Here is a 22,647-nt window from a genome sequence, read left to right on the forward strand (position 1 = left end):
AAAAAAAAAACAAAAACATATTTTACTTGAGTTGCATAAGAGGAAAGTATCCAGCTTTTTCCTTTTTCTTTTTTTTTTATCTTGACCCCGGGTATACTGAATCTTGAACTGATTCAGTATAAGTGCAGCTGTTTTATGGAAGTTTATCAAATGTTGGAATAGTTGGAATAGTAGTGAGCAGCATGTCACCACATGAGACAGAACCAGACCTCATCAGCAAACATGATATTCCTCAGCTGCAATCTTCACCGCAGATAGAGCAGCTGGAGTGTTAATAATTTAAAACGTTTACTATTATAATGTGATTTGGTTGCAATACTGGGTTATTTCAGGTCATATTCTAATTAGATAAGTACCTCCAATTTTACATGACATGATAGTATCAGTACTTCGAGTAGTTACTATTGACTGTATATTAAGGGTATTCCCAACATTTTAAATAAACATATTCTCATTGAACTGGTCGTATAATATCGTATGAAACATGCCCGTACAACAGTTTGTATGATATACGAATTAGTGCCACATGAATTATGTAACATCCTTAGCGTACAGTTACGTAATCAATATTTACGTAGGTTAGGTATAGGCAACAAAAGTTACTATTAGGAAAAGAAACATGGTTTGGTGTCTTTAGGTTTAGGCAAGTAACGTTATTGTGGTTAAGGTTAGAAAAAGAAACACTATGAGGACGTACCTTAAATTGACTCATACTTCACTAAAAGTCCCAAAAACTCTTGATATTTGTGAAACATATATGACCCCAACCTGCCTTTTCACAAGACTGCTGGGGACTACTTCCATGTGTACCCCCATCAGCACAGTGGTCATCTGATTGCAGCCTTTCAAAATATGTGGGAATATGTATGAATTTGGGTGTACTACTTTTGCAGGAAACACACCAACATTTTGTGAAAACAGCCTGTTTAAATACATCGCCTTCATTATGGAAGATTTTATTAAAACCTCTACAATCTTAGACCAGAAATTCTTCCACAGATAAAATTATATTAATTAACTTTTCATCCACATAAACAATCTGATAACTGTCCAGCAGATGCTACATCATGCTATGCTGAACTAAAGGCTCCTTAAGGTCTCTCGTCCACTCAGTGTGTGTGTGTGTGTGTGTATGTGTGTGAGAATGACTGACAAGACTGTCATTTAAAAAGCTGCTGTAATACTTTTGGCTATGAACAAATATTTGCCTTTTTATCCCCACACAGTGTTGACTCTGTCAGCCCGATAACTCCTGAATATGAAAATGTCCTCAGAGCATCCGTTTGTGAGTTTCTATAGATACCACGTGGAGTGAGTACAGAGAATAGGTAATGAGATGGCAGATAAGAGCACAGGTTGAACCCTTCTGGTCTCCAACTGTGAGAAAGTTGATAAATATCAATTAGGCAGTCCTTGCACATGAAGAAAAACACATGAATTTGTAACTGAACGCAATCTGGAGTTATTTCTGAACTCTATCACTGAAGCAGCCGGAGCATAAATTATTGTGAAAAAAATAGTTGGCAGCATCCCGTATTAAGCCTCATGTTCTCAATAACCATCACTGCCATAGTCAATATTTCATCAGCTTCACCAAAGTAACCATAATCAGTGTGCACTTACATATTTAGAAACATTTTTTAAACATTTCCACACAGTTATACTGCTGGTGGAAATCATAAATATGGATGATAGTTATGATTTCCACCAGCAGTATAACTGTGTGTATTACTTCTGTATTTGAGAAATTTAGTCTTATTCTGGTAAACAGAATTTCAATAAATCTCACCGCTTGACTTAAGACTGATGTTTACAATTAAAATGACTTCTATAATTGCAGTGATGCTTAAGCCTTTAACACCTGGAACGTCATCAGTGTCCTTGTGCTGTTTTCAGACGCCTCTGTGTTCGCAGTCTCTTTGGTTTATTTTGAAAGCATTGTGGGAAAAAAAAGGCAATGAGCAACTTGCCAGAAAACAGCTGTACAGGAATTGCAAAATTGTAAAAAGTTATGAGAAATTATCTGAAAATTAGTTTTTTTTGGGGGGGTGTATCAAAAAACCATACATCGCATTTATGAATCTTATCATTATATCTGTGAAAAATTGTCTTACAGAAAAAATAATAATTATATTTCTTTCTTTTTTTATTAGCACTACCTTGAGGTTCTTTACTTGTTTTTTTTTTCCTTTTCTTTTTGGTTTGCTTATTTTCAGGTAATTTTCTTGTTACTTCTAATACATTTATTATTTATTCTTTGGCAATTTCCAATAAAGTTGCTCATTGCCTTCTTCCTCTCATGCCTTTGAACTCTTTAGAGGGTAGACAAATACTGCATAGAGGCACTACACGTTAACCACCATGTCCAACAACTGTGTTGCTGTGCTGAGCATACCAAAAACATACCGGATCACTGAAGACAAACTTTGGGGATGAACAAGGACCTGGATCTCAGGTTGAATGAGTTATGGTTTATGTCTAATTATGGACACACCTCCAACACAACTGCTGACTATCATCCAATTATTGAAGTTTCTGTGACCAACGTATCAACACAAGATAGTTATGAATGAATTCTCACAACCACGGTACCTGGATCTAATGGCCACATCTTAGATAGACAAGGCCTGGACTGTGTGGAATGAGGCACAACACCATAGTTTCAACAGCATGCCATGCTTGTAATGGGTGTCATGTGAATGACAGTCAAAGAATGATAGAGGCAGAAAGTTCAGCCATTGTAGACAGTAACAGAAGACATAGACAGTGGTGTGACGAAAGATAGCAGAATTTAAGTTTGATCCCAATGCCAAACAAACGCCATAGTTTTCTGAATTCTCACTCTACCAAAATATCTACGTTCTCTGTTTAAACAGCAATAAAAAATCTGCAGTTTTTAATCATGATCTGAAAAAATCACTGCTGAGACATTACCTTGGCAAATTGTCATATGGTGTGTTTTATGGCAATGGATGAGGAAAAACTTGACAAACTACCCAACTGAAAGCAGTCAGGTTTGTTCTTGTCAATTGCAGACAACTAGTTTGGCATCGTGATTCACTTATTGCACCATAGTGCGTCGTTAAGGCGGGGTGTATTCAAGGGCGAAGGTTACAATTGGGGTGACACACATGAAACTGAGGGTTTAGGGTCCACCTCCAGCAGTTCCTGCATTCTGGTGAAATTTTCTGCATTTATTTATGGTGGAAATGTCATTAATTTTAACAAATTAAATGTTCGCTTCTACTTTCATGTTTTAATTGAATCCCCCTAAAAAATATGTCTATGGATGTACTGATAAGAATTCATTCTTAATGAAGATACCAGTGATGGCCACCTCCTCAACATACAGTGTTATGCCGCATGCAGATGATCAGCCTATTCCTGATTTTTACTGTTTACTTTGAAAACTTAAAATGTGAGTATGAAAAAATACAGAGCAGGGTGTGGCAAAAACTTCTAAAGGGAATGGCATGTTACAGTTTAGGAAACTGGCTCACCCATCTGTGGGAGGAATGCTGTGTGATTATCTGTGATGATTGTGCCAAACCCAACAGTCAAGAGGGAAGACAGACGGGAAAAAGACACAAGACAAATGCCAATGGGATTCATTTGTGAGGTAAATCATTTATATTTTAAGTAAGGTACGTTTCTATGTCATTCTTTAGGACATTTTAGTGAGTGTATCTGTTATTTCTGTTTTTAGAATGCAAGATACAGAGAATTAAACAGTTCATCACTACTGAACAATTTACAGTTTAAATTTATTTGAATTCTATGACAGTGATTATATCGTTGAGTTTGATTGGCTGTTGTGTTTTGGTAATGCATTATAATAGTGAAGTAAATAGTGAAGCTGTGTAACCATGGGGTTGAGAATTAATGTAAATCTTACACATCTAACCTGCACTTGGTGACACACTTGGCTTAGAAAGTTGCGTCAGTGAAGATTCTATGCAGACGATGTCGATTTAAGTGTCCTCTAAAAGCTCAACTACCTGTATTAATGCTAAGTTTACATCGTGCAGATGTAGGTACACATAGTTGAGGATACACAACTTTTGGTGACGCAAACATTAGGTCAGTACCAGGCCTAAAAGAGGCCTTGAGGTCAGATACTTGACCCCCACAGCTGCCTTTCTCTATACTTGGTCTAAATAGATTTATTGTCTCTTCTTGGGGATGTGCAGTTGCATAGTTCAAGAGATAGGCGAGGTGATTTAGGCAGATGTAAGCAAAATAACCTTAGTACCAGCACCAGTCTCAGGCAAGGACACATTTGTATATTCAAATGTGATTCTCAGTCGATGAGAGCAAACAGAGGGCGAATAAAAGGCTACACTATACTCAGTCAACAAACGGCTAACAGTAAATCAACAAAATCTACCCACAAGCAGGTGTTGTGACCAGAAGTCACACAGGAGGCTGAATGACAACCAGCCAGCTTACATTAACCATTAACAGCCAATGTTGTTAGTTTGGCTTAAGATGGGGTTAAAGGATTTTACAGTCAGGTTACCACATTTTTCTAACTAACTTAACATCCGCTTCATTCTAATACAGAATGGGACCAAACGGAATGGGCTGCTACACTTCTTTTAAGTGTGTTTGTGAGGGGATTTTGGAGATCAACACCTCAGTACCTGACTGCATCTTCCATGACATCATACTGAATCCGGACAATACTCCAAAGGATTGCCTAAGTTGTTTTCAAGACTATGCAACAGTTAACTCTGGGAATCAAAGTCATTGCAACACAGCTCAGTGGGGCAGTGATATCAAATAGAAACGATGATCATCATAACAGTAACCTCCAGTGCTGTGGTTAAGACAACTTCTGCTGACATGAAACAGGATTACTGGATTAATTTTACAAGAGATACATCTGAACATCCAAGGTAAGAGGAAATCATTGTCATGTACAGTAGATTAGTTTTACTTATTAGGAAGTGTCTCTTTGTCCTTAAATTTCTTTTTTAGAAATTAACATTAAGGAATTAAGCAGTTCTTACAGATGAATATACAATTAGATTTGGTGGGAAATGTGTTGACTCTAACACGAAATGGTTTTAAAATCAGAGATGGCTGTAAACATGAATGGACATAAGCACAACACAAGAACTACCAGCTCATAAATGCCACCTGGTGTACATGTGTTATACTGTAAATCCAGTCTAGCGATGACCTCAGGGATTCGAAATGGCCTTTAGTTACCTGCCTGAACTGATGCACAGCTTCAACACGCCTGCGCATAACGTGTAGCTGGGTGGTGACGTTGATGTAAAACAGCAAAGTAAAAGAACTTTAAGCCACAGACGACTCATAACTGACAATGGTAAGGTCATTGGTTATCTAATTGTTTAAAATGTCTGTCCATACCTTTAAGGACTGAAATGATAGCAGTAATAACACATGTTGTTTATTTTGTCGATAAACCAACTAGTTGGTTAGCATAGTTAGCAACAAGCTAACTAGCTTGTTGCCGATGATAGCCTTACCAATCACCAATTATTTTCATGGCAGAATGACAGCTATTAAATAAAATAACTGGCTTTTCTAGTTCAGTAACAGTCAGTTGGGGCAGTGTCATTATTTACATGGCACATTTGATGAAGGTCTGCCAAATCGACATTATTCTCCGCCATGTCGAGTGGAGAGCTTTGTTCCCCGCGAGGCGCAATAGGCCACATGGCAATGACACTTACGAGCTAAACCCAGCACTCATGTAGGGGGGTCAGCATGAAAGATTTTGGTTTCTGTTATCCAACAAGTCTTGAAACCTTTGGTTTTTTATCTAAATTTCTATCTTTCTGCGTTCTTGTGGACCATCAGTGGGTCAGGTACAGCTTAAGAGGTTGTATGCTAACACCAGACACAGTTAAAAATGTTTAGTAACTTCAGTTAGTGTCATTTTATTCAGTTTTTCAATTTTTGTTTTCAATTACGTTTTGTTTCTGGTTGGTTCAAGGGTGGTTTGCTTATCTCAGTTTAGTTTTATTAGTTCCAGGATTCATTGTTTTTTGGTTGTTGTTTTCTGTGTGTTTTTTGTATTTTGTTGTAAGTTTTATGAGGACACAAATATCATTTTATTTATTTGTTTTTTTATGCTTTAGTGTTTACTTTTATTTAAATTATTTAAAATGTTTTCATGGCTAGTTTTTAGTATATTTTTAGGTCACTCATGAAATGATGAATTTTAATGTCAAAAAAATGTCCTGCTACTCAGGCTGGAGTCACATGTCCTGAAGAATTATCTTTTCCAGTGAGTGCAATTATTTCTCTCTTCTGATGTTCAGTCTCATGTAAACACACACACACACACACACACACACACACACACACGCACACTGTAAACGATTTTGGCACAGCAGACTTCATATTTAACCACAAAATACTGGTTATTATATATCAGAGTAAAATACATGTATACTCTTACTCTCTAATTCTTTCTCGTTCCCTTCGTAGGTCCAATGTGAGACTGACCCTGATGGTTTGAATAGAGTTGTGGTGTATGGTGATCGGACTTATGAAATCATTTCTGTAAGTACACACACTAAATTAGCATCAACTTGGTGATTGTTCCTTCAGTGTGTTTTACAATCGCTCAGAGCAGCATTTCCAAACTTTTTGGGCCTATGACCCCTTAAAAACATTATCATACTCAAGTAAAAGTAGTGTTACTTTAAAGACATTTTACTCAAGTAAAAGTGAAAATAATCCACAGAATCTACATTATCAGAAAATATATCATTGTCCTACTGTTTCACACTCAGGGTCGAATCATACAACCAGAGGAGGTGTCTCTTCCTGTGAGTATCATTATTTTTCACTTTTGGTATTAATGTTGTACTCTAGTTTATCTTCTGAATAGTAACACTGGATATTTTTTTTTTACACACAAACACACACACTGCAGACACATTTAGCCATGACATAATGTCTAACTTACTAACTTATACACTCAGTCTCTTGGTCCCACTGCAACAAGTCTCACCATCCCACTATAACCAGTTCACTCAGTATCTCTGTCCCACTATAACCAGTTCACTCAGTATCTCTGTCCCACTATAACCAGTTCACTCAGTATCTCTGTCCCACTATAACCAGTTCACTCAGTATCTCTGTCCCACTATAACCAGTTCACTTTATGGTTATTGTCATTTTATTCAGTTTTTCAATTTTTGTTTTCAATTACGTTTTGTTTCTGGTCGGTTCAAGGGTGGTTTGCTAATCTCAGTTTAGTTTTATTAGTTCCAGGATTCATTGTTTTTTTTGTTGTTGTTTTTTAAATCATTATTATAATATGGCTTATTGGTTAGGGGCAAGATATAAGAAGTTAAGAGCAGTTATTACAATAAAAACACAATGCTTTGTGAAGTCAGTTGAGCCACAGCCATGTAGACATCAGTCTCACTAAACAGATGCTTCACATGCATGACGTGTTGACAAATTTGACCACACTGAAAAAGACAAAGACTAACATTAAAACCATTTTCTGTGTGTTTTTTGTATTTTGTTGTAAGTTTTATGAGGACACAAATATCATTTTATTTATTTGTTTTTTTATGCTTTAGTGTTTACTTTTATTTAAATTATTTAAAATGTTTTCATGGCTAGTTTTTAGTATATTTTTAGGTCACTCGTGAAATGATGAATTTTAATGTCAAAAAAATGTCCTGCTACTCAGGCTGGAGTCACATGTCCTGAAGAATTATCTTTTCCAGTGAGTACAATTATTTCTCTCTTCTGATGTTCAGTGTCATGTAAACACACACACACACACACACACACACACACACACACACACACACACACACACTGTAAACGATTTTGGCACAGCAGACTTCATATTTAACCACAAAATACTGGTTATTATATATCAGAGTAAAATACATGTATACTCTTACTCTCTAATTCTTTCTCGTTCCCTTCGTAGGTCCAATGTGAGACTGACCCTGATGGTTTAAATAGAGTTGTGGTGTATGGTGATCGGACTTATGAAATCATTTCTGTAAGTACACACACTAAATTAGCATCAACTTGGTGATTGTTCCTTCAGTGTGTTTTACAATCGCTCAGAGCAGCATTTCCAAACTTTTTGGGCCTATGACACCTTAAAAAACATTATCATACTCAAGTAAAAGTAGTGTTACTTTAAAGACATTGTACTCAAGTAAAAGTAAAAAATAATCCACAGAATCTACATTATCAGAAAATATATCATTGTCCTACTGTTTCACACTCAGGGTCGAATCATACAACCAGAGGAGGTGTCTCTTCCTGTGAGTATCATTATTTTTCACTTTTGGTATTAATGTTGTACTCTAGTTTATCTTCTGAATAGTAACACTGGATATTTTTTTACACACAAACACACACACTGCAGACACATTTAGCCATGACATAATGTCTAACTTACTAACTTATATACTCAGTCTCTTGGTCCCACTGTAACAAGTCTCACCATCCCACTATAACCAGTTCACTCAGTATCTCTGTCCCACTATAACCAGTTCACTCAGTATCTCTGTCCCACTATAACCAGTTCACTCAGTATCTCTGTCCCACTATAACCAGTTCACTCAGTATCTCTGTCCCACTATAACCAGTTTACTTTATGGTTATTGTCATTTTATTCAGTTTTTCAGTTTTTGTTTTCAGTTACGTTTTGTTTCTGGTTGGTTCAAGGGTGGTTTGCTAATCTCAGTTTAGTTTTATTAGTTCCAGGATTCATTGTTTTTTTTGTTGTTGTTTTTTAAATCATTATTATAATATGGCTTATTGGTTAGGGGCAAGATATAAGAAGTTAAGAGCAGTTATTACAATAAAAACACAATGCTTTGTGAAGTCAGTTGAGCCACAGCCATGTAGACATCAGTCTCACTAAACAGATGCTTCACATGCATGACGTGTTGACAAATTTGACCACACTGAAAAAGACAAAGACTAACATTAAAACCATTTTCTGTGTGTTTTTTGTATTTTGTTGTAAGTTTTATGAGGACACAAATATCATTTTATTTACTTGTTTTTTTATGCTTTAGTGTTTACTTTTATTTAAATTATTTAAAATGTTTTCATGGCTAGTTTTTAGTATATTTTTAGGTCACTCATGAAATGATGAATTTTAATGTCAAAAAAATGTCCTGCTACTCAGGCTGGAGTCACATGTCCTGAAGAATTATCTTTTCCAGTGAGTGCAATTATTTCTCTCTTCTGATGTTCAGTGTCATGTAAACACACACACACACACACACACACACACACACACACACACACACACACACGCACACTGTAAACGATTTTGGCACAGCAGACTTCATATTTAGCCACAAAATACTGGTTATTATATATCAGAGTAAAATACATGTATACTCTTACTCTCTAATTCTTTCTCGTTCCCTTCGTAGGTCCAATGTGAGACTGACCCTGATGGTTTGAATAGAGTTGTGGTGTATGGTGATCGGACTTATGAAATCATTTCTGTAAGTACACACACTAAATTAGCATCAACTTGGTGATTGTTCCTTCAGTGTGTTTTACAATCGCTCAGAGCAGCATTTCCAAACTTTTTGGGCCTATGACACCTTAAAAAACATTATCATACTCAAGTAAAAGTAGTGTTACTTTAAAGACATTTTACTCAAGTAAAAGTGAAAATAATCCACAGAATCTACATTATCAGAAAATATATCATTGTCCTACTGTTTCACACTCAGGGTCGAATCATACAACCAGAGGAGGTGTCTCTTCCTGTGAGTATAATTATTTTTCACTTTTGGTATTAATGTTGTACTCTAGTTTATCTTCTGAATAGTAACACTGGATATTTTTTTACACACAAACACACACACTGCAGACACATTTAACCATGACATAATGTCTAACTTACTAACTTATACACTCAGTCTCTTGGTCCCACTGTAACAAGTCTCACCATCCCACTATAACCAGTTCACTCAGTATCTCTGTCCCACTATAACCAGTTCACTCAGTATCTCTGTCCCACTATGACCAGTTCACTCAGTATCTCTGTCCCACTATGACCAGTTCACTCAGTATCTCTGTCCCACTATGACCAGTTCACTCAGTATCTCTGTCCCACTATAACCAGTTCACTCAGTATCTCTGTCCCACTATAACCAGTTCACTCAGTATTTCTGTCCCACTATAACCAGTTCACTCAGTATCTCTGTCCCACTATAACCAGTTCACTCAGTATTTCTGTCCCACTATAACCAGTTCACTCAGTATTTCTGTCCCACTATAACCAGTTCACTCAGTATCTCTGTCCCACTATAACCAGTTCACTCAGTATTTCTGTCCCACTATAACCAGTTCACTCAGTATTTCTGTTCCACTATAACCAGTTCACTCAGTATCTCTGTCCCACTATAACCAGTTCACTCAGTATCTCTGTCCCACTATAACCAGCTCACTCAGTATCTCTGTCCCACTATAACCAGTTCACTTAGTATCTCTGTCCCACTATAACCAGTTCACTCAGTATCTCTGTCCCACTATAACCAGTTCACTCAGTATCTCTGTCCCACTATAACCAGTTCACTCAGTATTTCTGTCCCACTATAACCAGTTCACTCAGTATCTCTGTCCCACTATAACCAGTTCACTCAGTATTTCTGTCCCACTATAACCAGTTCACTCAGTATTTCTGTCCCACTATAACCAGTTCACTCAGTATCTCTGTCCCACTATAACCAGTTCACTCAGTATTTCTGTCCCACTATAACCAGTTCACTCAGTATTTCTGTTCCACTATAACCAGTTCACTCAGTATCTGTCCCACTATGACCAGTTCACTCAGTATTTCTGTCCCACTATAACCAGTTCACTCAGTATCTCTGTCCCACTATGACCAGTTCACTCAGTATCTCTAACCAGTTCACTCAGTATCTCTGTCCCACTATGACCAGTTCACTCAGTATCTGTCCCACTATAACCAGTTCACTCAGTATCTCTGTCCCACTATAACCAGTTCACTTTATGGTTATTGTCATTTTATTCAGTTTTTCAGTTTTTGTTTTCAGTTACGTTTTGTTTCTGGTTGGTTCAAGGGTGGTTTGCTAATCTCAGTTTAGTTTTATTAGTTCCAGGATTCATTGTTTTTTTTGTTGTTGTTTTTTAAATCATTATTATAATATGGCTTATTGGTTAGGGGCAAGATATAAGAAGTTAAGAGCAGTTATTACAATAAAAACACAATGCTTTGTGAAGTCAGTTGAGCCACAGCCATGTAGACATCAGTCTCACTAAACAGATGCTTCACATGCATGACGTGTTGACAAATTTGACCACACTGAAAAAGACAAAGACTAACATTAAAACCATTTTCTGTGTGTTTTTTGTATTTTGTTGTAAGTTTTATGAGGACACAAATATCATTTTATTTATTTGTTTTTTTATGCTTTAGTGTTTACTTTTATTTAAATTATTTAAAATGTTTTCATGGCTAGTTTTTAGTATATTTTTAGGTCACTCATGAAATGATGAATTTTAATGTCAAAAAAATGTCCTGCTACTCAGGCTGGAGTCACATGTCCTGAAGAATTATCTTTTCCAGTGAGTACAATTATTTCTCTCTTCTGATGTTCAGTGTCATGTAAACACACACACACACACACACACACACACACACACACACACACACACACACACACACACACACACACACACACTGTAAACGATTTTTGCACAGCAGACTTCATATTTAACCACAAAATACTGGTTATTATATATCAGAGTAAAATACATGTATACTCTTACTCTCTAATTCTTTCTCGTTCCTTCAGAGGTCCAATGTGAGACTGACCCTGATGGTTTAAATAGAGTTGTGGTGTATGGTGATCGGACTTATGAAATCATTTCTGTAAGTACACACACTAAATTAGCATCAACTTGGTGATTGTTCCTTCAGTGTGTTTTACAATCGCTCAGAGCAGCATTTCCAAACTTTTTGGGCCTATGACACCTTAAAAAACATTATCATACTCAAGTAAAAGTAGTGTTACTTTAAAGACATTGTACTCAAGTAAAAGTAAAAAATAATCCACAGAATCTACATTATCAGAAAATATATCATTGTCCTACTGTTTCACACTCAGGGTCGAATCATACAACCAGAGGAGGTGTCTCTTCCTGTGAGTATCATTATTTTTCACTTTTGGTATTAATGTTGTACTCTAGTTTATCTTCTGAATAGTAACACTGGATATTTTTTTACACACAAACACACACACTGCAGACACATTTAACCATGACATAATGTCTAACTTACTAACTTATACACTCAGTCTCTTGGTCCCACTGTAACAAGTCTCACCATCCCACTATAACCAGTTCACTCAGTATCTCTAACCAGTTCACTCAGTATCTCTGTCCCACTATGACCAGTTCACTCAGTATCTCTGTCCCACTATAACCAGTTCACTCACTATCTCTAGCCCACTATACCCAGTTCACTCAGTATCTCTGTCCCACTATAACCAGTTCACTCAGTATCTCTGTCCCACTATAACCAGTTCACTCAGTATTTCTGTCCCACTATAACCAGTTCACTCAGTATCTCTGTCCCACTATAACCAGTTCACTCAGTATTTCTGTCCCACTATAACCAGTTCACTCAGTATTTCTGTCCCACTATAACCAGTTCACTCAGTATCTCTGTCCCACTATAACCAGTTCACTCAGTATTTCTGTCCCACTATAACCAGTTCACTCAGTATTTCTGTTCCACTATAACCAGTTCACTCAGTATCTCTGTCCCACTATAACCAGTTCACTCAGTATCTCTGTCCCACTATAACCAGTTCACTCAGTATCTCTGTCCCACTATAACCAGTTCACTTAGTATCTCTGTCCCACTATAACCAGTTCACTCAGTATCTCTGTCCCACTATAACCAGTTCACTCAGTATCTCTGTCCCACTATAACCAGTTCACTCAGTATTTCTGTCCCACTATAACCAGTTCACTCAGTATCTCTGTCCCACTATAACCAGTTCACTCAGTATTTCTGTCCCACTATAACCAGTTCACTCAGTATCTCTGTCCCACTATAACCAGTTCACTCAGTATTTCTGTCCCACTATAACCAGTTCACTCAGTATTTCTGTTCCACTATAACCAGTTCACTCAGTATCTCTGTCCCACTATAACCAGTTCACTCAGTATCTCTGTCCCACTATAACCAGTTCACTCAGTATCTCTGTCCCACTATAACCAGTTCACTCAGTATCTCTGTCCCACTATAACCAGTTTACTTTATGGTTATTGTCATTTTATTCAGTTTTTCAGTTTTTGTTTTCAGTTACGTTTTGTTTCTGGTTGGTTCAAGGGTGGTTTGCTAATCTCAGTTTAGTTTTATTAGTTCCAGGATTCATTGTTTTTTTTGTTGTTGTTTTTTAAATCATTATTATAATATGGCTTATTGGTTAGGGGCAAGATATAAGAAGTTAAGAGCAGTTATTACAATAAAAACACAATGCTTTGTGAAGTCAGTTGAGCCACAGCCATGTAGACATCAGTCTCACTAAACAGATGCTTCACATGCATGACGTGTTGACAAATTTGACCACACTGAAAAAGACAAAGACTAACATTAAAACCATTTTCTGTGTGTTTTTTGTATTTTGTTGTAAGTTTTATGAGGACACAAATATCATTTTATTTATTTGTTTTTTTATGCTTTAGTGTTTACTTTTATTTAAATTATTTAAAATGTTTTCATGGCTAGTTTTTAGTATATTTTTAGGTCACTCGTGAAATGATGAATTTTAATGTCAAAAAAATGTCCTGCTACTCAGGCTGGAGTCACATGTCCTGAAGAATTATCTTTTCCAGTGAGTGCAATTATTTCTCTCTTCTGATGTTCAGTGTCATGTAAACACACACACACACACACACACACACACACACACACACACACACACACACACACACACACACACACACACACACACTGTAAACGATTTTTGCACAGCAGACTTCATATTTAACCACAAAATACTGGTTATTATATATCAGAGTAAAATACATGTATACTCTTACTCTCTAATTCTTTCTCGTTCCCTTCGTAGGTCCAATGTGAGACTGACCCTGATGGTTTAAATAGAGTTGTGGTGTATGGTGATCGGACTTATGAAATCATTTCTGTAAGTACACACACTAAATTAGCATCAACTTGGTGATTGTTCCTTCAGTGTGTTTTACAATCGCTCAGAGCAGCGTTTCCAAACTTTTTGGGCCTATGACACCTTAAAAAACATTACCATACTCAAGTAAAAGTAGTGTTACTTTAAAGACATTGTACTCAAGTAAAAGTAAAAAATAATCCACAGAATCTACATTATCAGAAAATATATCATTGTCCTACTGTTTCACACTCAGGGTCGAATCATACAACCAGAGGAGGTGTCTCTTCCTGTGAGTATAATTATTTTTCACTTTTGGTATTAATGTTGTACTCTAGTTTATCTTCTGAATAGTAACACTGGATATTTTTTTTACACACAAACACACACTGCAGACACATTTAGCCATGACATAATGTCTAACTTACTAACTTATACACTCAGTCTCTTGGTCCCACTGTAACAAGTCTCACCATCCCACTATAACCAGTTCACTCAGTATCTCTGTCCCACTATAACCAGTTCACTCAGTATCTCTGTCCCACTATAACCAGTTCACTCAGTATCTCTGTCCCACTATGACCAGTTCACTCAGTATCTGTCCCACTATAACCAGTTCACTCAGTATCTCTGTCCCACTATAACCAGTTCACTCAGTATCTCTGTCCCACTATAACCAGTTCACTCAGTATCTCTAACCAGTTCACTCAGTATCTCTAACCAGTTCACTCAGTATCTCTGTCCCACTATGACCAGTTCACTCAGTATCTCTGTCCCACTATAACCAGTTCACTCAGTATCTCTGTCCCACTATGACCAGTTCACTCAGTATCTCTGTCCCACTATAACCAGTTCACTCAGTGTGTCTGTCCCACTGTAACCAGTTCACTCAGTATCTGTGTTCCAATGTTCTCCACAAAGTTGTTTTTGAACACTTGGAGCTGACTGAGGCTCTGTAGAAACACCAGACTGACAGAGATTATTGTCACAAACTGCAGAAAGGCCTCACACACCTCACTGAAAGACTAAAGTACTGAAGTGAATGCTAAATTAACCACTGGAGGAGCCACCATGAGTACTTTCGCATGTTATCTAGCATGCTCCTGTTGGTCACTTTAGCATAGTGTTTGATTTGGATCACTTAGATTTAAACATTTTTAGTGCTGCAGACTTCGTATTTGACCATGAAATATTGATTATTTTAAATTGTAAACCAAGTATTTATAGTCCTACTCTCTGCTTATCACCATTCCCATCATAGATACAAGAGACTGATCCTGCTGCTTCTTATAGATCAGTGGTGTTTGGTGGTCTAACGTATGACTTCACTTCTGTAAGTACACATATTCAATATGCATTAAATGTACCTGCTGATTTTTCCTGTTGTGTGTTTTATAATCGCTCAGAGCAGCACTCCCCAATATTTTTGGCTTATGGCCCCAAGAAATATACTTCTGAATTCTTGTCACTGGTTGCTGATTTCCTGTGATGGAAACAGTGCTAAATTGTCATAATTAGTAGTATAAGTATTTTTCTCTTTTGGTCTTAATGCGACTCATATGTATATCTTATATGTACTCACACTGAATTGTTTTAGTTTCATGCATATACAAACTAACACACACACATACTTGATTGCTCACTGGGTGGTGCATTAAATCAGTAAATAGATGCAGTGTTTTTTTTTTTTTACAATGCAGAGGTATGATAATGCTGATGTTAACACATAATAAGGTGATTCATAATTCTATTGCATTCACTAATTACTGGCCCGGTCTCCTGTCTGGATGCAACCTTTGTCACATACCCATCACACTCTGTGACACTTGGCTAGTGATAGTACACAATAAATGTCACATGAAAAGTCACAAATACAATCGCAAAGTACAATCCTTTCATTAAGCATTTAAAAATAAAACTTGAGTCTAAACATAAAAAACTTGAGATATAAATACACCTACGCACACACAAACAACTTTGTTATACAGTAGTAACAAGAGTAGATGCAACAATTTGTTACTTTCACTCCTGCATACTCCTAACCTCCTCCTTAACCAAAAAAGAAAATGAGTGAATAGGAGAAGCATTTGCAAAAATAACCATCTAACGATCCCACTGATTTATCTTGCCATCCCATCTCATCACCTCCAGGTTGCCAACCACCAGCTCAGAGATTTGCCCCAATTTGCAGGCAATTTAACTGGTGTGAGCTCAGTTAAATGGGAACAAAAAAATCTATACACAACCATAATAGTATAAAAAAAAATCTTCTCCATGTGAGTTTAATAAAAATCAGAATTCTGCTGTTTTCAGAGGACACGCAGCCCGGATGAGAACGTTGTGTTCAGGCCCCATAGACAGATGACGGCTGGTGGCAACAACTGACCTGGTAATTACAATATTATTGTTAATAATGTACAGTGTTAATGTTGTGCTTCACAGTATTCACAGGTCCAGCCAAAAGCAACACATTATTGGCGAATGCATTTAGTATAAAGAACGTAACGGTTCATTTTATCACTTAAAACTTGGTGTTATCTAATTCATCCCAAGGGTCGACGTTTTACACTGGCCTTAAAATTCCTTTTTTTACGATGTTGCCAGCAGTCTTTCAATCTGATTTTGACAATCAATGTATCATGCAGACACGACAGATTTGTAAGCTTTTGGAAAGTGTGCAAACAGTTGGATAAAATGAAAAACAATATCTGCAGAACGCTTCATCTCTGTCTGCATATGTAATATTGAGGACTGATCCCTATAAGCTGAACCATCACTTTTATAATAGCTGCTAATATGACTTTAAAAAGAGTAAACATTAATGTGAGTGACAGACCAAACAAAACTATGAGCAAATGGCACACTTCATCACAATCTCCATTCATCTGACCCCCTGTCAGCCACTGATGTGTGCTGGATGAATTTGTCAAGCAGGAAGATAATTAGCTGGGCCATGAGAATTAAAAGGATGAGTACTGCATAACTCTCACCTGCTGCTACCTCCATTTAATAATTTACAGCCTGAATACATTTTGCACTGCATTTGGGAGGTGTTTTTTTTTGTTGCACTTAATTTGTATTCATTAATATGCATAGGATGTCAATATTTTGGGGTGTTCATTTATTAAGGCGGATGACACCAGAGGAGGATGGTAGCAAAGATAAGAAGGGTGTATTAGTCTGTGATAACTCATCATCATCAGTCTGATAATTTTCTGTCTGTCCTTTTTATTAAGACTTTGGATGGAGCAGTGGAAGAGCAGAGTGCAGGCACACTCACCAGTGAGGCTGCCATTAGTGTGATAAAGATTCTGAAATGCTAATTACTTAAAATGCTCAAAGGCTCCGAACTTCTCACTCCTGCCTGAGGACCATATTTTATTTTGTCTTCTTTTATGACCTGGGAAGCCAAGTGCTGCTTGGAATTGCCTTTTGCAGACATAAATCAAGTCAAATAGAATTAACATTTACAGGAAATGGATTCAAATTTATCTGACTGCCATGTATAACTGCAAATACAGTATATAATCAATACATTTCACATAAACCCATGAATCAAGAAACATTTGTCAAGGAACACATCAGCAACATTTGTTTTAAAAATGTTAAGTTTGAATTTGAAGCATTCTTTCCCAGCTAGCCACCGGTATCTATAGATGTTGATATTTGATTGCATTTAGGTTATCCCGTTGTGTGACCAAAATTCAGTGTCAGGACAATGCATAATGCCAACTTCAGTTTGATGTAGAATACTGACTACAGATGACATTAATATTTTGCTGGTTTTATGTTGTGTTGTTGAGTAACCAGAATCCAACATCTCATACCAGCGTCATCTAGAATAAATGTAGAATAATGACATTTGCTTGTAATCATCGGAAACAAAACCCAACATTTGCAAAACTTAATCATGTTTACATCCACAAAGGGTGAAATATAAACACTGGCAGGTGCTGAACAAATGTGTAGCCGTGGACATGAGTTGACGTTTGGTGTCTGAGCTCCTATGAAAGGCTGTTGCTAATCACCTTGAGAAATTAGACTAGAAGTAATCATTTTAGTTTTCAAAAGAGGAGTTTCTTTCTCGTGGCCAACTGCCAGCAATTGTAAAAAAACCCAAACTAATACATAAATAAATGCATAAATAATTACACAAATAAGTAAGTACATTTAAAATGAATAAATAGATTTTTAAAATGGAAACGAAAATGGAAAATTAAATAAATTGGCAAATTTATATACAAAATGGAAAATAATATATAATTAGATAAGCAAATAAATATAAAAATAAATAAACAGAAGCATAAAATGCTTAATCAAATGGGAAAATAAATAAATTGATAGATAAAATGGAAAATTAAATAGGATAATAAATAAATAAATACTGGCGTTTTTAGTTATCGACACATTTATTTATTTACTTTTGATTTTTTTGGTTTTAGTCATCCATATCCCAGGGGATAGAGTTGATGCAAGTCCTTTACCTGAGTTTGTGTTTGTTGCCATTTTTGTCTCTCTCTAAAAGCCTCATTTCATATAATTTCCAACATTTACTGTAAAATTGTAGGGAAGGAAATGGGTTGTCTTAACAGGGGACAGTAAGAAAAATCTTTTTTATCTGAAAATCAATGCAAGTCAATATCCTCCCCTCATGTCTCTATTCTAGAGTTAATTTTTCAACCCATGTACATAAGACTGATCAGAAGATGATGAAAACAATAATTGTGTTCTCACAAATGATGTTAGTCATGTTTCGTGTCTCTCTTCTTGTGTGCAGGTGGAGTATGGACAGTCAATGGATCGTGATGGTGCTCGCTGGCATGATGCTCTGTCTGTTGGGAAAAATGCTAGTTTGATTCAAATCAGGAGCAGTGAGCAGTATTTTATTTTAGTATTTCATATAAAATTATATCAGTATTTTCGATGAAATACATAATTTCATTATTATTCAATTTCAATTTATTTAATTACTATTTTTTGTAGTAAAGTATTTAATAATTTATTGTACAAAATACTGAATGTATATAATAAATTATATGTTATATTTATGGCACGGTTACTCAGTGGTTAGCACGGCTGCCTCACAGCAAGAAGGTTCTGGCTGTCCCCGGTCTTTTCTTTGTGGAGTTAGCCTGTTCTCCCCGTGTCTGCATGGGTTTTTTACCAGGTACACCGGTTTCCCCCACCATCAAAAAACATGTACTTTAGGTTAATACACCTGTTGGTGCTCCTCACCAAGACCAGAGTTAAGTTTCCAAGCATTGCAGGTGGCTGCTCACTGCTCCATAGTGAATCAATAAAATACAGAGGATAATTTTACTGTTCAATGTACATTTGACAATAAAGAATAATTCCTCTATTTCTATTGATTAACGTAGTTTTAGTCTTAAAGAAGACATGGGACAGAAGAAGGAAAAACAAAGCAATGTGTAATCAGATTCTGATGCAAGTGAATCATGTGACATGTCATGTCAGGTCCAGCAACATGCTCATTGTGAACTTCTATAATTCATTCGTGTTCAAGCTTATTTCATTTATGTATTCATCGTCATTCATTTATATAGCACTTTAACAAGCAAAACAGGTTTTGCAGCAAAGTGTTTAACAAAGACAGATTCATATAATTTGTCAAAAGATACTTTTTGATGTATCTGAGCCCATGTCTGGTCCTAAAGGTGAGTTTTTCCATATACAGTCTGTAATGAGGGAAAATGAATGAAAGAATGCTGGAACCTTGAACAAATGCTGTTTACTTAAAACGGGTAAACAGCAGCTGTGTCCCAATTCAGGGTCTGCATCCTTTGGAGGCTGCATTCGAAGGCCGATTACGTCACAGCGCTGCGCTAAGGCTGTCATATTTGGTCCCAATTCGAAGGCTCCTCCTTACGCAGCCCACAAATGCGGCCTTCTTTTCCCTCTTTTTGGAGGACACATCGCTACTATCCTTCGCGGCCTTCCATTTCCCAAGATTCCTTGCGTGCCCGCGATCTTCAAAAATAACTTTCATAATGGCGGCACAGAGCGGAGATCGGAGCGTTGATTTAACTTAATGTGGGTATCAAACACCAGACATGTTAAACTTAGAGGGACATTAAAATCTCATAATTTAATTCACAATACCTGACGTTAGTAGTGCTAACACGTAGCCACCTAGCATACTAGCTGTGGGAATGTAGAGCCAGCTCGGTGCTATAGCCCCGCTGTGCCGCCTGCAGCAGAGGAGTGCTCCGCCCGCTGACGGAGGCTCTACTGCCCGGAGAAAAACCAGCTTCCGACGCGGACAGAGGCACTTGTGATCCTCCTCCTCCAGCAAAATTTTAATTAAATATATAAATTTAAAAATAAAATAATTTCTTTGCTTTAGTATCCCCCCCCTCTCTCTCTCTCGGCCTCTCTCTCTTTTTCTCTCCCTCTCCCTCTCTCTCTCTCTCTGGCGAGCCTTGACAGCAGGAATAAACTGTCGTGGGGGTAAGGGCGGGAACATCTGGTGATGCAACCAGGAAATCCTCCGAAGGCTAGACTGTCCCAATTAACAACTGTTAATACAGCCTTTGGAGGTGCCTCCGAAGGTGTTGCCTCCATAGACCGCGTAGGCTGCGTCCTCCGAAAGATGCAGACCCTGAATTGAGACACAGCTATTATGTTGAGCATAAGTTCAGCAGCAGTGCGGCATCATCGCACGTTCAGAAGGCGCCATCTTGAATTTCTCTTAACTCCCTGCCACAGGGTCTCTAGTGGTATCTGCTTTACAACAGTGCCACCTAGTGGCAAGCATATATCGATAGAACACAACACAATCTGGGACTTTATTTTCCCCAAAACAACCAAACAAGTGGTTAAAAGGCCTTACTTAAGTAGTTAGATATGCCTTTTTAAAAAAGATGCAAGCAATTTTTTTTTAACTAACCTTTTCAGTCCTTATTCTGCCTCATAAGCAGTGCATCATTAAAATTGTAACGATTTAACTTTAAAAAAGTTTAACAGTAGTGTGAGGAGGCGAGACTGTGTGTTTTTTCATCTGCAGAGCTCCTATTGCTCTCCTATTTAGTTATATTTTGCGACCACACAGCATTGGTGCAACTTGCATATTCATATGAACTGGAAAGCTGTTAGTTTGTTTCTATCCCACAGTGAATAAGTCCTCATGTACTTTCTGAAGCAGCTGTTGACTGCTTCAAGTCCACAGCAAAAATATCAGCACTTCCGAGACAATCCAGGTGTTTAAAACAAAAGCACCATGAGTTCCGCTTTGATGTATTTAATTGTAACAATACTTATAGTATTTTTTCCCCCAATTTTATAACAATAGTACTTTGTTTAATTTTTTTATGATAATTGTTTTATTTACCTTCATTGTAACTTAAGTAATTGCATAATTTTGTCGAGCGATTAATTTTTAAAATTGAGATTAATCGCAGAACTTCAAAAGTTAATCAAGATGAATCACACTTTTTAGTAACATATTTTCAAGAACAATATTTTGCAATTTCAAAAAAGTTTTGAAGTCAATTTTTACAAGGTAAGTCTTTATTAGGAATCAAATGACAACAAAAAAACTACATTGGAATGTCATAAAGTGTTCAGGGGAGACTCATGGGTACCCCTGTGAAATCACTATGCTGGTTTTTGATTGCAAAAATTTGGGTTAAAGTTGGAGCGTTATTTAGTCCCCTTACTGAGAAGCAAGCATGATATGGCTGGTACCACTGGGTTCCCCCAAGTCTTCTAGTTTCATATGATACCAGTATCATCAGGCTATTCTAAAACTCAGCTAAATACAGCCTCTTAAAGATGGGAATGTCGGCCAGCCATCAATGCAATTAAAACAAAGGAATGTATTATGTACAGGCATTAATCGCATTGCAATTAATAATTGACAGCCCTAGTATTTTTTTGTCATTTAAGAGATTTCAAAATATGGAGATACAGATTGTGTATTACATGATAGCCTAAAAATATCACAATATCATTTTTAAGCCACATTGCCCTAGCTGGAAGGTTTGGGAGAAAGAATGCATCATATCATTTTAATCGGTCATAAATTAGGAAATTTCAGATTCGACCTCTAGAGTTCTTATTAGAATTGTGAAAAGGAGAATTGTACTAGGAAGATGACTAAGTTTGGGCAATCATCTTGAAGTTGTACCAGTTCCTTACTATTACACTCTTGTGAAATCTTGGGAGGAAGATATTAGAGTTTTTAAAAGTCAATAGATCTTCTAAAGAAAATATTGACACTGGGGAGAGTCTGGGTTTTTAAAAAGTGAAAGGTTCAGTCCCCATCCAAGTAGCTAGGCAAAAATAGGTTCAAACACTGCAGGGCTGCAGTTATCACTTATTTAATGCACCACAGTGAAGTGACGTTTCGAGCGAGAAGAGTGGTTGTGCTCGAAACGTCACGTCACTTTGGTGTGGTAAATAAGTGATAACTGGAGCCCTTCGCTGTGTGAGCCATTGTTAGCTTCATAAAAATGCACTCCAGATAGTATTAACATTT

General features: G+C 36.9%; 1 protein-coding gene across 1 annotated transcript; it reads left to right on the plus strand.

Moving 5' to 3' along the window:
• Positions 1–6,199: 6,199 nt before the first annotated feature.
• Positions 6,200–19,509, plus strand: LOC121951694 (uncharacterized). The gene is made up of 18 exons (XM_088085498.1): positions 6,200–6,262; positions 6,466–6,540; positions 6,774–6,809; positions 7,688–7,723; positions 7,937–8,011; positions 8,247–8,282; positions 9,158–9,193; positions 9,411–9,485; positions 9,720–9,755; positions 11,545–11,580; positions 11,813–11,887; positions 12,123–12,158; positions 13,824–13,859; positions 14,097–14,171; positions 14,407–14,442; positions 15,412–15,483; positions 16,464–16,539; positions 18,928–19,509. Exons 1-17 carry the CDS (start codon positions 6,200–6,202, stop codon positions 16,533–16,535), a joined length of 906 nt encoding a protein of 301 aa, XP_087941624.1. The 3' UTR covers positions 16,536–16,539; positions 18,928–19,509.
• Positions 19,510–22,647: the final 3,138 nt, after the last annotated feature.

This window comes from Plectropomus leopardus, chromosome 12, assembly GCF_026936395.1.
Source record: "Plectropomus leopardus strain MGB_pleo_1.0 chromosome 12, ASM2693639v1, whole genome shotgun sequence".
Lineage (NCBI taxonomy): Eukaryota > Metazoa > Chordata > Actinopteri > Perciformes > Serranidae > Plectropomus > Plectropomus leopardus.